This window comes from Conger conger, chromosome 8, assembly GCF_963514075.1.
Source record: "Conger conger chromosome 8, fConCon1.1, whole genome shotgun sequence".
NCBI classification, from domain to species: Eukaryota; Metazoa; Chordata; class Actinopteri; order Anguilliformes; family Congridae; genus Conger; species Conger conger.
This window is the reverse complement of record NC_083767.1, coordinates 55,885,757-55,900,573: the sequence shown is the minus strand read 5'-3', so window position 1 is coordinate 55,900,573 and position 14,817 is coordinate 55,885,757. Positions and strand designations below refer to the sequence as shown.

Sequence of the window (14,817 nt, the reverse complement as noted above, 5' to 3'; positions counted from 1 at the left end):
CTGGCATTTGAAAAGTGCAAACTTGGAGTGAGATCCAGTTTCAAGCTCTCTTGTGGAAGCAATGCTGGCTTGTACTCACTCGATACCAAAGGAACTCATTGAAAAACATGATACAAGTTGTGAACTACTGTTCACACACTGAGACATTTCTAGAATGTCCATAACTGAAAACAATCAAAGTGACATTATTGTTGCAGCCCTGCTATCTGCAAACTTCCTCTCTCTCCCGGTCTCTGTAGCACAGCAGAAGCATTTATGTCTTTTAAAAAAAGCAATCCAAGATATACTGAGCTGTCATCAATACCCTTAGAAATGCCAGGCATGTGTGGTTGCACCCTCCTGGCTCCAGAGTATCCCTTTCACACGTCTGAGGGACACTAACCCAGCTACAGCCACTACGGAACAGGAGTGCAGTTCCCCCATGACTTCCAGATGTGGCAGGGGCTGCAAGCACAATGCGGGAGGTGAGCCTCCCCATGTGGTCTTAGGTTCCAGTTGGGGACAGTTACGTACATTTGCTATCCTTATATCTTTGTTGCTATCGCTGTATCTCTTTAAGCTGCTCCAAACTGCAGCAACAGGTTGCCCAAACTGACATTGACGTTAGGCTACCTGTTGCTGCAGTTTGGAGCACCTTAAAAAGAGCCTCACCTGTTTATAGCAACAATCTTTGGCTCCGGGAAATATTGTGAAATATTGTGACATATTGTGTGCGCACTAATTCACACACATTCCATTGCTAGCTGCTTCACCCTGCACTAAACACATTCAAGATCAATACCAGTGTAACATGATGTTACAATATCTGGAGGATGAACAAAGTCTTTCTGATTGTCCAAGGCACATTCATTTTCACTGGACACTTCCAATTATTTGCAGTCCAGGTCTTGCTTCCGGACTGAAGGCCTGTTGAATGAGGAATGGTGTTTATGTCATATGTACCAGCAGAGGGCGCCAACGCCCCCTCTAGGATGAGATTCCTAATATGGAGAGAGTCTGCGCAGACAAAACTGTTCATAGGGTTTGCATGAAAGAGATGTATTTATTGATACTTATAGTTGATAAAGAATAAAATAGTTTAGTTTTTTCACAGTGGTCAAATTCTAAGAGAAGAAAATTGAGTTGCATCCAATATCATGTGAGGCTATTATAATGTGTCATATAGCAAGTATGTGGTAAGTGGTTTTAATAATATGGAAGATGGAAGCAACTCAGTGTCTTCTGATATTTTTCACGGAGAAATCTAGACTAAATATCGCTGTATGGGTGATCTTAGCCTTAAAAGTTAGGTTGATTGTATTCCAGAATAAATACAGTTGCTGTTTTTTCATCTAAAGGGGGCACACACACAAGGCTTTAGTGTACCTTTCCATGCAATACTGACATTTAAGGATGAAACTACAAACATTCATACAATATTTGTTGTCATTTTTACAGACATTTGATTTGAGCTGCCCATACAGATCAGTGGATTCAGACAAAGTGAAATAACTGTTCAAACTTACACATAGATAATCTGCTGTATATTCTGTAGTTTGTAGACACCTTCAAAATATATCACTAAAATTTGTATTTTGTCACTGAATGGTTGATATACTAGAACATTTCTTTAATGATGTGTGCGCGGCAATTTATTGTAGGGGAAAGAAAGTTAAATTATTCTATTTCAAAGAAAATGATTTGCTTTATTTTTTGATACCCCTTGGTTTTCCACAAATTAGCAATATGTGATTAATGTAGGCTATGTATTATTTTAGCAAAAGAGCTGCATTCATAAAATTAAGCTTTTAGAGCACGCTATTTAAAATAAAATAAAACATTTTTTAGAGACCCTTCTGAAAATGTAAAACATGAAAAAACGCTCTATTTATATTTTATTTTAATAGCGACTGTGCGCATCACATGCTCGGAACTGACGCTCGACACAGAAGGCGGGGTTGTACCAACCCCAGGTTTTTATTGGTTTAGCGTAACCCATGGCTTTCCTACGCATATTGTGTGCGTCTGTACATGTTATGATCCACCGGTAAATCACAGTACAAAGGTTGAAATCCCCCGATAAGCTTGCAGCAAACGATCATTCTGATTTAATGGCATCAACTATGATTTGATGCTTGTAGGTGTTCACGGTTAGTTGTAGAGCTGGTTGTCGTTTGTATTGCCGAGCCGGTTAGGTTGCTAATGTCAATTACAAAACATTGTTAGTGTAAAGTGGGGCTACATTCGGGCGCTAGTATTGCAAACATGAACAGTGAAAACGTTTCTATATGTGAGAAGATTGTATCATCTTCATACATACGCCAGGGTTCTCAGGCTCGTCGCAGTCACGAACAGCTAATACGCGTGCTACTAGAACAGGTAATATTGTATTTGTCGGAAAAGAAACGTAGCTAGCTAACTCACATACGACTACAATTGAATTACAGTTTAGCGTGATGTGAAATGGTCAAGTAAGTGCCCTCGAAGCGTGAATAATAGTTATTGTGATCCTAATGATATGCTTTTCAAAGCGAAAAAGTGAAAACAATATTTTAACCGCAGTTTCATGGCACTGGAATAAGAATATATATATATATATATATATATATATATATATATATATATATATATATATATATATATATAAACAGGCTGACATTGTACCAGTGTTGCATACAGATGCCAGTTTGAATTTGACTGTTTCACTGTAAAGGGAAAGTGTCCTGAGGAAGGATGGAGCGAGAGCACCATAGAACTCTTTCTGAATGAGCTGGCGGTGATGGACAGCAATAACTTCCTGGGTAACTGTGGGGTCGGGGAGAGGGAAGGGAGAGTGGCTTCCAGCCTAGTTGCCAGAAGACATTACAGGTAAACTCCACAGTAGAATGAGTAAATCTATATAGATGACTGGTACAAATTGTTGTCATGAACACTTCAGCAGTAACAATTCAGTTTCCCAGTAGCTCAGTAATAAAATCTTTCATCTTTCATCTTTATCTTCATTTCTATTTTGCAAATGATGCAATGAAGTGAAATTTTTATGTGACACAAATGCTTTGGTCAGTGGCCCTGTAGGACCATGGATTCTGTGTGTGTTGTTCTTAGTTGAACTGCTTTGGATTATATATATTTTTCCCACATGGATCGTTTGTATTTCCCCAGACTTATTCATGGAATAGGTCGCTCAGGAGACATCGCTGCGGTTCAGCCCAAGGCTGCGGGCTCCAGTCTTCTCAACAAGCTGACTAACTCAGTCGTGCTGGACATTATTAAAGTAGCAGGTTAGTGGTAATAATAAAGTGGTACCTTTCCTGTATCCTTTTATAAGACGAACTGGGTTAATAAAGTGTAACAGTGGCAACCACCTTAAGAGTCTGCAGATGTCATGAATAATAAATGCAGATTTCAAAATGGCCTGTTACAGTTCTATTTGTAGATGTTTAAGTAGCTTAAAGTATAACATGGAACAATAACAAAATGTATACTATATGATTTAATTAATCATGAGCATGAATGTGCCCAAGGGAACATATGATTGTGATCAGCAGTATATCTGTATCTTTTAACATTGCATGACATCAGCACAGCATCATAAACAGTATGATGATGGCATAATGTAGCCTACAATTGATCCGCTAGCATCATTTGAGTGGTATTCTACTCTTATGAAACCCTTGAAGCCTACAAAAGGATCAATTCTAAAAATACCTTTTCATTACTAATGATGTAGTCTATGGCATTACATTACATTAATGGCATTTTGGCAGACGCTCTTATCCAGAGCGATGTACAGTTGATTAGACTAAACAGGAGACAATCCTCCCCTGCAGCAACGCAGGGTTAAGGGCCTTGCTCAAGGGCCCAACGGCTGTGCGGGTCTCATTTTGGCTACACCGGGAATCGAACCCCCGACCTTGCGTGTCCCAGTCATGTACCTTAACCACTGCGCTACAGTCTAGTCAAAGCAAGCTTGCCATGGGATACAAAGATGGTTGAGTGTCTTCCCCTGAAAAGAAACTTGACTAAGCCTGTCGCTTTCTATGTGGAGGTGTGCGGAGCGTGGCTAGTTGTTTCGTGGTCCCCATGGCAACGGGAATGAGCCTGACGCTGTGCTTCCTGGCCTTGAGGCACAAGAGACCCCGAGCTCGTTACATCCTCTGGCCTCGCATCGACCAGAAGTCCTGCTTCAAAGCCATGATAACCGCAGGTGAGGGAGTCCCTGCCCCCCCCCCCCCCCAGTTTGCCCTGTTACCTCTGCCTCTTTGCTGGCTACTGGTTTGTCGTCACACTTGCTCAAATTGCTTGATGTAGATACCTCACGTCAAACTGACTAACATAGTTTAGTTAATATATCCCTGTAAATGTAGCACACTATGTTATTTCAGACATTCTTCATGTCAGTTTTTGCACATCTCTTATTTTTACGTTGGGTGTCAGTAAATGGTACTCAGGAGCATGTAATAGAGTCCTAAATAGTAATTAGTGACGAGTTTTTATAGTTCAAGTAGAGTGACAACCTTTTGCCTTTTATTTACTGTACTGGCCCGGGCCTAATACCAACATCTTTCCCTTTTTTCACGTCGGCAGGGTTTGAACCGGTGGTGGTTGAGAATGTTCTGGAGGGAGATGAGCTGCGCACCGACCTCGAGGCGGTGGGGAGGAAGATAGAGGAGCTGGGTGCTGACAACATCCTGTGTGTCCACTCCACCACTTCCTGTTTCGCCCCGCGTGTCCCTGACAGGTCAAATTCACACCAACCGTGTCCCGCTTCACTCTTTAAATTACCAACTGACACACAGGGAAGTACTCACTGAAGTGTTTCAAACCTTTCCAAGGGTGGCTTTCCAAGTAAAACGAGCCGTTGAGCTAACTGTTGTATAGTGTACCAGACGCACTAAAATCCTGGTTGAAAATTATACTCTGTCAAATAAATGAGAGAGAAAAAAAATTTGAATGGCAGTGTATGTTTTTGATGAATTTTTACACTGCCCATAAATGTTCTATAAATAACTGGGGCTTATTGGGTAATGAAAGTTACAGGTAGCATCTCTGTCTCCTACGGAGATCTGTGCGCTGGTATATACTGATCCATAAAGGTAGCATTGACATGATTACTGCCGCAGTTCCGGCTTATTGCTACTTTACAGTTAATTAACTTAAACTGCCAATAACCAAGGACTGAGTGTCTGCCAAGATCTATGGTAATGGTGATTTTTACGGGTATGATATATGAAGCGCATTGCACTGGCTGGCACCATCTTTGCTGGTACAATGGATTGTGAAAGTCGGATCACCACAGAGCACAAAAGAAATCAAAACCCCTCTACCGCAGAACTATTTCTCAGGATAAAAGGGCAGTGCTTCTGAAATATGTGGCATATGCGTACAGCAGAGCCTATTTCCGCACGTTATTCATTGTAACATAACTGAAAATTACAGTGTGAGTTGGCTTTTCTTAATGACTTGCCTGAGGAAAAAGTATTTCAAAGCAATCAGATTTAAGTTGGAAAGAACAGATAAATCAACCATACGGTATTAAATTCAAGCTGCATATGAGTTCACATTTTATTACCCTCAACCTCCTATTTTGCTTTGAAGATGAACCTTGTTGACATGCAGTTGTGTAGCATTGTGGTGCATAGCACTGTCTCCTCACAGCAAGAAGATATTGAGTCCAGACCGAGGGCCTTTCTATGTGGAGTTTGCATGTCCTTCCCACGGTCGTGTCGGTCTCCCACAAACAGGCCTTATTGTAATTGATTTTCTTTATGAAATAGGAAATGTAATTTGTAATGTAATGTAAATGTAATTCTGTAATTTTACAGGTTGGAAGAGTTGGCAGAGATGTGTGCCAAACATGACATCCCCCACATTGTCAACAATGCATACGGGGTACAGTCATCCAAGTGTATGCACCTCATTGAACAGGTATGAGGCTACCATTTTTTAATAATCTAAACTGTTTTAAAACATCCAAACAACATTTTCTTAATTAGCAATACTTAATGTGTAATTGTATTGTTGGAGTAGTTATGTTGCATTTAATAGCCCATTGCTATAAACTAATCTACTGTATGGTTCATTAATGGTATACTGCATTGCAGTATAATAATAAGCATTAGGTGACTAGCTAGCAATTAAAGGTAGTAATAATGGTCTCTTAGTGTAATAGGTTCCAGTAATATGACATTATTGCCCTCTTGGCCATTACATTAATTAAACTGTCTAGCCTTTGAATTGAATGATTGTGGTGGAACATTGAAAGGAATCCAAGACTGAACTGAAATTTAAATAATAAATTTAAACAAAAAACAAAAGCTAACGATTTACTTATTACAAATGTTTTGTTTTTCCAACTCCTTTTCAGGGGGCACGTGTTGGAAGGATAGACGCCTTTGTTCAAAGTCTGGACAAAAACTTCATGGTTCCAGTAGGTGGCGCCATCATCGCTGGTTTTGATCAGTCCTTCATCCAGGAAATAAGCAGAATGTACCCTGGTTAGTTCTTTTATTTTCATTATTATTATTTTTCCCTTTTTATCCCAATTTAGTAGCCAATTGTACCCCGCTCTATTCCAATTCGAGTTAGTGTTAGATACACCGTCCACACCCCGCTGAGGAAGAGCGACACGTCTTCTTCAAGACATCTCATCTCTCTAATTGTGTCCGTGATTCCGAGGCGTCTGAGGCACTTACTGTGCGGCGACCAGCTAACCCGCCAAGACCCTCCCTCTGGAGCAGCGAGCCAATTATGCCGCTCCACGTGAGCCGGCTCTTGCCAGGACCGGGAATCGAACACCGGTCCTCAGTGTGCAACTGCAGCAAACTGCAACCGCAAGTCTGCTGCGTCTTAGCCTGTTGCGCCACCGCGGCCCCCATCCTGGTTAGTTCTGTTACCCACAGTGCTATTTTACACTTTCCTATAGTTAAATGTGTGTGGCGGTTAAACTTCAGTGGGCATGGCTGGGTCTTTTCAGTGCTGAAAGGTGTCTTTTCCTTTCCCTCAGTGTGAGAGTACAGTCTTTAATTGTGAATAGTCTATTTTAAAGGGCGTGTAATTTGCTGGTTAGCTTGTTGTTGCATTGTTGTGTGTCCTGCAGAATTTCGCTGCCAGGAGGTGAGTGTAGAAACCATCTACCTTTACCCATGCTAGTGGTTTGCTCTCAGTCCCTGTTCAGGCTTCTGGCCTTGCTAATGTCATAGATAAACAAGCAGTTATCAGACACTTTGTGTTCTTACTGTGTATCTAGGCCTGTGGCCTGTAGCCATGCCTCTGAAGAGCCACATGGTGTCCTGGTTTTAATTTTAACTCGCCACTCGATTGGTCAGGGAATGCAGTTGATTTACGCAGCTAGGTCCTAATTCCTCAGCTATTTCAGGGGGCTGATCTGGTTGTCAGTGACTAAATAAAGTGCAATTGTGAATGTCAGTAGATGACAGAGCATCAGTAGGATCTACACCCCTCTTTAACCCCAGCCCTGGAGAGCCACAGGGTCTGCGGGTGTTTGTCTTCATCTTAAAATCAACAACCGGTTCGGACCAAACGAGGCAGGTCAGGTGTGTAACAACCTGTGGCCCTCCAGTATGGGAAGGCAGGCAGCCTGTAGTGTAGTGGTTAAGGTAAAGGACTGGGACACGCAGGGTCGGTGGTTCTAATCCCGGTGTAGCCACAATAAGATCCACACAGCTGTTGGGCCCTTGAGCAAGGCCCTTAACCCTGCATTGCTCCAGGGGAGGATTGTCTCCTGCTTAGTCTAATCAACTGTACGTCGCTCTGGATAAGAGCGTCTGCCAAATTCCAATAATGTAATGTAACGGAAGGCCTGCCCAACAGGCAGCACAGTGCTATGGGAACGAGCTAGCATCCATCGGAGGAGAGGTGCATCCCTCACTGATGTAGTGCTAACAGCAGGACTCATGGCTGACTTTAGCCACCCTGCCCCTTGCAGGATGGGGCCAATCATGCGTCTTCACTCCGGTGTGCTAGCCATAGGCAGCCAATGGCATAGCCCCGTCTCAAACCTCCAACTGTAGGTCACGCTCTACGCTGACAGGGATAGCCTTTACCAGCTAGCCTCAGGAGCCCAGAGGTCATGTTTTTCCCTAGCTCCTTCTACCTCCCCGCTCTCAGAACGGGGGGTATTGAGGGGTGTCGTTTTTCGCCCTCTGCCCCCAGGTCGAGCTTCAGCCACGCCCTCCCTGGACGTGCTCATCACCCTGCTCACCTTGGGCGCGGGCGGCTACAGGAAACTGCTGAGGGAACGTAAGGTAAGGCAGCGCCGCGCGCACCGCTCACCGTTTCCCCTCTGTCCAGATCACAGAGCGCTGCGGTTGCTAGGGCTACGCTGTAGCAGGCAGAAATTGATCCCGGGGAAGCGGAGCCATTTACAAAAACCCCCCCCGCCCCCCCCCCCCTATCGCTTTCAGAGACACCACAGCAGCGCTGTAGAGACCGCGATCTGCAGTTTTCAGGTGAAAACAGGTGCCGCTGCGTAATGGCGTTTCGGAGCATATGTGCGCCTCGCGTCGGGGTCAGGCTGCCGTCTCGCGAGCGACCGCCGCTCTTCACGCGATATTAATCACGCGTTTACATATTCATTATCGTTATATCACAGTATCGCCATTATCGGGAGTCATTTCAGAATTAATCATCGTTACCCGTACCTCTGTGGCTTGGCTTCCGCAGTGATACGAGACTTTTGCTTTATAGTCCCCAAGAGGACATTCGGATACAGTGCTGCAGCGCTGCAATACAGTACATCCAGTACAGATACATGGACAAACACTGCATATGGACATTGGGGCCTACTGGCTAAGTTGCTTGGCTGAGACCCAGATGGTTGGTGGTTCAAACCCCGGTGTAGCCACAATAAGATCCATGCAGCTGTCGGGCCCTTGACCCATTACATTTCATTACATCACATTACATTACATTTATGGCATTTGGCAGATGCTCTTATCCAGAGCAACCTACAGTTGATTAGACTAAGCAGGAGACAATCCTCTCCTGGAGCAATGCAGGGTTAAGGGCCTTGATCCTTGTCCCCAGCTTAGTCAAATCAACTGTAAGTGGCTTTGGTAAATGTCAGTGTTTGTTAGTTAGTGTCAGCTAAATAACTAATGTAATGTAACATTACATTAGTACATCAAGCCCTTATAGGCCCTAATATAAATATATCTGGAGGACTGGTCCTTATCCACTGAGCTGACACTCAGACGGGCCGAACACCCATGGGTCTCACCTGCTCATTCTGTTCAGACATATTGTTTACAGTGCGTTGGGCCCCCAGCTCTTAACATGGGAAGGGACTGACACGGCCTATCGATCTTCGTGTGTCCCATTCATGAATATTTGATGTAAAAACCCCTGCTGATGGAATATAATTGCATATATGGAACTGAAGGATATCCTTGTATCCTCTTAAAAGAGTAAAAGGATCCTGGATAATACAGGAGGAAAAGTGAATCTTCCCCCCCCCTCACACTATACTTTGTGAGGGCCATACATTTTATATTTGGCTAAGAAATCCTGGTTCAGTCACTCTTACTTATGAGGATACAACACTGTTTCACAGATGAAGCAATATCCTGAAACACTTTTGAAACGTTTGCTTCATCTGATGTGAAAAATTTTGTTCTCTCCCCACTTCTTTTCCCCATTTTGGAACTTTCACGCATATTTACAAGCAGATTGTCTCTTTCCAATTTGGAAGAGCACAGCCAAGCACACATGTGCCGTCATGCCAGGCCACAGATTCTATTCACGAATATACACGCTGGAACCAAGCCTTAACCGTGGGGCCATCTAACCGATCGATGAGGGTCGCTACTGAATTCTCTCAATGTCTATATGTGTGCTGTTAACCCAAAGAGCTGAATTAAGAGCAGAGTCAGTTCCTGTTTAAAGTGTTACTAATCCAGTCCTGAAGTGTCCTGCCGTGGTTGGGCAGTAGCAGCCTCGGGCCTAATTGGTGGGGAGGTTTGCTGAGGTCAGAGCTGGGGGGGTGGTGGTTATTGGTCCCGTTGGGTGTGAGTGTTGTTTTGTTCAGTGCTCTCTGCCCCGTCCCCAGGCCTGGCTCCCTGCCAGCTCAGCGTCTGTCCGATCGTATCCCACCAGGCTCCTGTCCCGCTGCCTGGGCCCCGGAGGGAAATAGGAGCTATTTTTACCCTCCATCGCTGGCCCTTCGTCATCCTCCACGGTTGTAAAGCACAGAGAGAGAAATAAATAAATAAATAAATAAAATAAATCAGTAAATAAATAAATAAATAAATAGTGAAAGGTGCTGGGGCATCAGTTTGTGTCTCCCGGGTGCTGCTCGTGTAAAAGCGCTCAGCTGGAACATATGGAAGGCGCTCCAACATCGGCGATGTCAGGGGACCGTATTTAAAACCGGTGCAGTTTTAGAAGGCCGTCTGAACACTTATTTGTGTTAGTGAATTCTGCGAAATAAGCTTTTTGTGTGTGTGTGCGTGTGTGTGTGTGTGTGAGTGAGTGAGTGTGTGTGTGAGTGTGTGAGTGAGTGAGTGTGAGAGACAGAGAGAAAGTGAGAGTGTTTGGTGCTCTTAGTTAGGTGCATTAATTAATGCACAGAGATGAGTTGAGAGGTTTTTGTGGCTGTAGGTGGCTCATTCGGTTTCTCCAGTTCAGTGCTCGACTCACCCCCTCCCCACAGTAAAAGATTTTTAAATACGGTCATTAGATCCTGCACCCACGTAACCCCCTTTACGGTAAAGACTTCTGTACACTACCGCCTTGGGTTTCCTGTATAACAAAACGTTATTTCGGTGCCAGCGCTGCAGTGTCGGTTATGTAACTCCCCATTAAATTCTCACTCCACGGCAATTTGCACCTTCTTCTGTTGTTCTCCGTCACTTAATAAGACCTCACGGCTGTACAACTTTTATCACCGCTGTACCATCCGGGGACTTTGATTGCTCTGTGTACAGTCGCGCAAATATTTCCCGGCTCCTCATTATCGCGTAATGAAAACCCACAGGTGAGTTTCGGGTTTTAATGGCGTTTCTCATTTAGCGGCCCAGCCGAGGCAAAAGGAGTTAATGGTTTTAAAGCGAGCCCCGTTCCCGGAGCGCTGGCGTGTCGGTGGCACGCTCGCGGTCGGGAAATTGCTAGATTAGCGATAAACAACCCCCGCCGCGCGAAGTGGAAAAGAGGGGGCGACGAAAACGCTGTGCTGCTATTCATAGATCTTCATTTGCATTCGCTGAAGGAGATGTACGGCCACCTGGCGCAGGAGCTTCGGAAGCTGGCTGAGACGCACGGGGAGAGGCTGCTCGAGACGCAGCACAACCCAATATCACTGGGTGAGCCCACGCTGCCGCCTTTTTACTCTAGTCTCTTACCCCCAGCCGTCTCTCCCTACCGTCTACAATGGCATAAAACGTTCTCGCGACGTTGCTGCTGTGCAGTTGCAATGTTATAACATTGACAGAACATTCCAGAATCATTGTGACGATATTTTGTGTAGCTTTCGCGGCCTGACCAATAAGTGGCTGGTCCCGAAGGCATGCAGATGCATTTGGAAACTAGTCATTCGGAATCTTTATTCATGTTTAGTCATTTATGAATCTAAGAATAACTGGCTACATTGCTTGGACCAGGTGCGCTTGTTGAAATCACTCCATTTCTTCTTAGTGCCACCTATTTGTAATATATATTTATTTTCTTAAGAAAAATAATAACTTTGACTTAGGCATTTTCACAAAGTAGCCATCTAAATACCCATTCAACCAGCAGTATTTCTCCACCGTTGAGTTGGACTCGCTCAAACGGAAACTGCATGGCTTTGCTGAAATTGCTGTACTCGATACCGCGCACCCTCGTGAAGGTGATTCTGTCCTGAGAACAGGCAGGCAGGTGGGCAGCGCAGGCTGGCGGTGTAATGTGCACCTGTTCTGCTGTTCCCTCTCTTTCAGCCATGTCTCTGGACAGCCTCCAGCGGCACAGCGACAGGGCCGTGACGCAGCTGGGGTCCATGCTGTTCACCAGACAGGTGTCTGGAGCCAGGTGAGCGCCTCCAAAAATAGCCCCCCCCCCCCCCCCCCCCTGTACCGGCTCGTACCGCAGAGACCAAACAGCCTTCCGCTTCAGCGATGGCGAGGACGCAGAGCACCACGACTAATATCAGCCCCGTCAAAACAATCTCCTTCGTTCACACTGCGCCGTCGCGACACGTGAAACCAGGCCAGCTCAGGTCCATTACCCCCCTTGCCTCCCAGTCTATTACTGGAACAGCGAACGCATTCGTTCGGAAATTAAAAGTTCCCTTTGAAAGGCCGGGCCTCCGAATTTACAAGCGATTCCTGAAAGTAATCGTGTTAGCGTCCTAATGAGAACGGCTGACTTTGCTGCCGTATTAATCTGCGGGTTTCTTGCGCCGGTTTTTATTAGCGCAGATGGCGCTTACGGCTCACCTCTGTTCTCAGGGGGCCTTCCAGAACTTTCCTCATGAGCTGTCGCTTAATTGGCGGTGCTGAAAAAGAGGGAGTCCTAATTTTATGCGTTTCAGATGGTTCGTTTAATTTCAGAGTTTTTGTTTTACGTTTCACCTGCTTCTCATCTTGCTGAGAGGACACTTTTCTGTGGAATCCGCAGTAAAATATATCTTAGATGCATAACAATACTACATAGCGTGGAAACCAGGGAGACTGCAGTGGTGATATCGCGCGGTTTTATTTGGATTTAATGTGCTTTAGAACCGATGAAATCACAGGCAAAGGGAGCTAACGGCTTCTCACACGTTCCCCGCTGTCTCTGTCTGCGTTGCTCTGATGGTTTTAAAGCACTTTCTGTTTAAAAAGTCATGACCGCTCTGAGCCGATCTCTCCATGAATGGACCTGTTTGGCGCAGAGTCGCGTTCGGTGTAGACATTAGAGCTCAGGACTTCTCCCAGGGAGAAGTCCGCTCTCCTGTTTTTTCGGAGTCATTAGCATTTCCAGCTCAGCTCTGCGTGACCTCACCTCCCTGTCTGGGCCCTTGCAGTACATGAGGTCAGGTGATCGATAGGAACTTAATGGGGACAGCGTCCAGTTTATTAATGCACTCTTCCTATCAAACAGGCTCCCCCTCTACCCCCCCCCCCCCCCCCCCCACGGCCATTTTGGCTCAGGATCCTACCATTGATTTCTCATTGTAGTGTACACTTATATAGCGTTCCCTTGCAGGGATGGCACACTTTTCTAAAAGCAGAGCAGGAGAGAGCCGCTGTTACTAATGTGCTGGGGATGACGATGTGTTTGTTGCTGCCAGAGAATCATCAGCCGACTCTTTCTTCCCCATCCTCCAAAGTCACCAGCAGGATAAATGGAGAGAGAGAGGGACACAGTCAGTGCCTTGTTTCGACAAAGACACTAAAACTCCTTCACTGTGCAGATTTTGTCGGCAGCAAAGAGGCATTGAGGAGCAGCCTGACTGCAATTCAAATGAGATGGCTTTCAATCAGAGACGGCCACGCTGCTCCAGCTAGCACTGCCGCAGTGCGTCCTGTGTTCAATTTAGCCATCGAGTTTTGGAAGAGAAAAAAAAAAGACCCAAAGCTGGATCACACACAGAGTGATATTTTAGCGCACTCCCAGGGATTCACAGGCAATGAGGAGTGCGCATCACGCTTGCCTCGTAAAAGGTTAGCTTGCTGCCCCCAAACTCTTGTTGTGATGAGTGATGAAGTGCCTGTGATCAGCTTGTTTTATAATTAGCCCTCCGCGGATCTGTTTTGGCTACGGACAATGCAGCACACACAGCTGCTTCTCTGGTCTGGCCTTCCCTTCTGACATGACCCAAGCGGGAAGGGGGAAGGGTTCTGTAGCCACTAGGCTAGGCATGACCCGGAATGTTGGTGGTTCAAATCCCCCGTGTAGCCATGATGACATCAGCACAGCTGTTGGGCCCTTCAGCAAGGCCCTTAACCCCGGATCTTATTGTGGCTACACTGGGGATCGAACCACCGACCTTGCGTGTCCCAGTCATGTACCTTAACCACGACGCTACAGGCCGCCCTGTGTAATGTAATGTAATGTAATGTAAGGTAATGTAATGTAATGTAATGTAATGTAAGGTAAGGTAAGGTAATGTAATGTAATGTGAGGCCCCTCTCCGTTGCAGGGTGGTGCCCCTGGGGAACGAGCAGGTGGTGAGCGGGTTCACCTTCCGGGGGTTCATGTCGCACTCGGAGGCGTACCCCCGCCCGTACCTCAACGCCGCCTCCGCCATCGGCATCACCCGCGACGACGTGGCACTGTGCATCAAGAGGCTGGACAAGTGTCTGAAGAGCCTGCGGAAGGAGGGCTGCTCAGAGGAGACGGCGCCCCCTGCTGGGGAGGATGGTACTGCAGGGGAGTGAAAAGGTAGCGCTCAAAGGGCCTTTAGCGCGTGCAAAGCCCTTTCAGCACACGCAGAGCCAGTAACATGGCCAGTGATTGGTCGTGGTATTTGCTTTGGACCAATCCTTGGCTGTGTTATTAGTTTTGTCTGTGCTGCATGTGGTTAGTACATCAGGCCCAAAGTCTTCAGCGGCGCACGCTTCTATATGTGGGCGGGGCTTGCGGCAAGATGGTCTCAGCGTCAGTCAGTATATCCTCCATTACGTGTTGTCTGTCTGTCTGTCTGGCTGCTGAGATATACATGTGGTTTGTATTCTCGGTTGTTACATTATTTGCAAAGCCATGACCTTACAACAGTGCCTTTAGTCTCTTTTACCAAATGAGAAAACCATTCCCGTTGTGATTATTTTTCTGAAAATGTAAAATGCTGCCTGTGGCAATATGGCCGATGCTCTGAGCCTTGAATGCCTTTTCGCTGAATAAATGCTCATTTCCTCTAAA

General features: G+C 45.6%; 1 protein-coding gene across 1 annotated transcript; it reads left to right on the top strand.

The window, feature by feature from the left end:
- Positions 1 to 1,999: 1,999 nt before the first annotated feature.
- sepsecs (Sep (O-phosphoserine) tRNA:Sec (selenocysteine) tRNA synthase) lies at positions 2,000 to 14,817 on the top strand. Its single transcript, XM_061252309.1, has 11 exons — positions 2,000 to 2,358; positions 2,693 to 2,847; positions 3,142 to 3,260; positions 4,028 to 4,186; positions 4,567 to 4,720; positions 5,805 to 5,907; positions 6,347 to 6,476; positions 8,155 to 8,246; positions 11,207 to 11,300; positions 11,913 to 12,003; positions 14,099 to 14,817. Exons 1-11 carry the CDS (start codon positions 2,245 to 2,247, stop codon positions 14,334 to 14,336), a joined length of 1,449 nt encoding a protein of 482 aa, XP_061108293.1. The 5' UTR covers positions 2,000 to 2,244; the 3' UTR covers positions 14,337 to 14,817.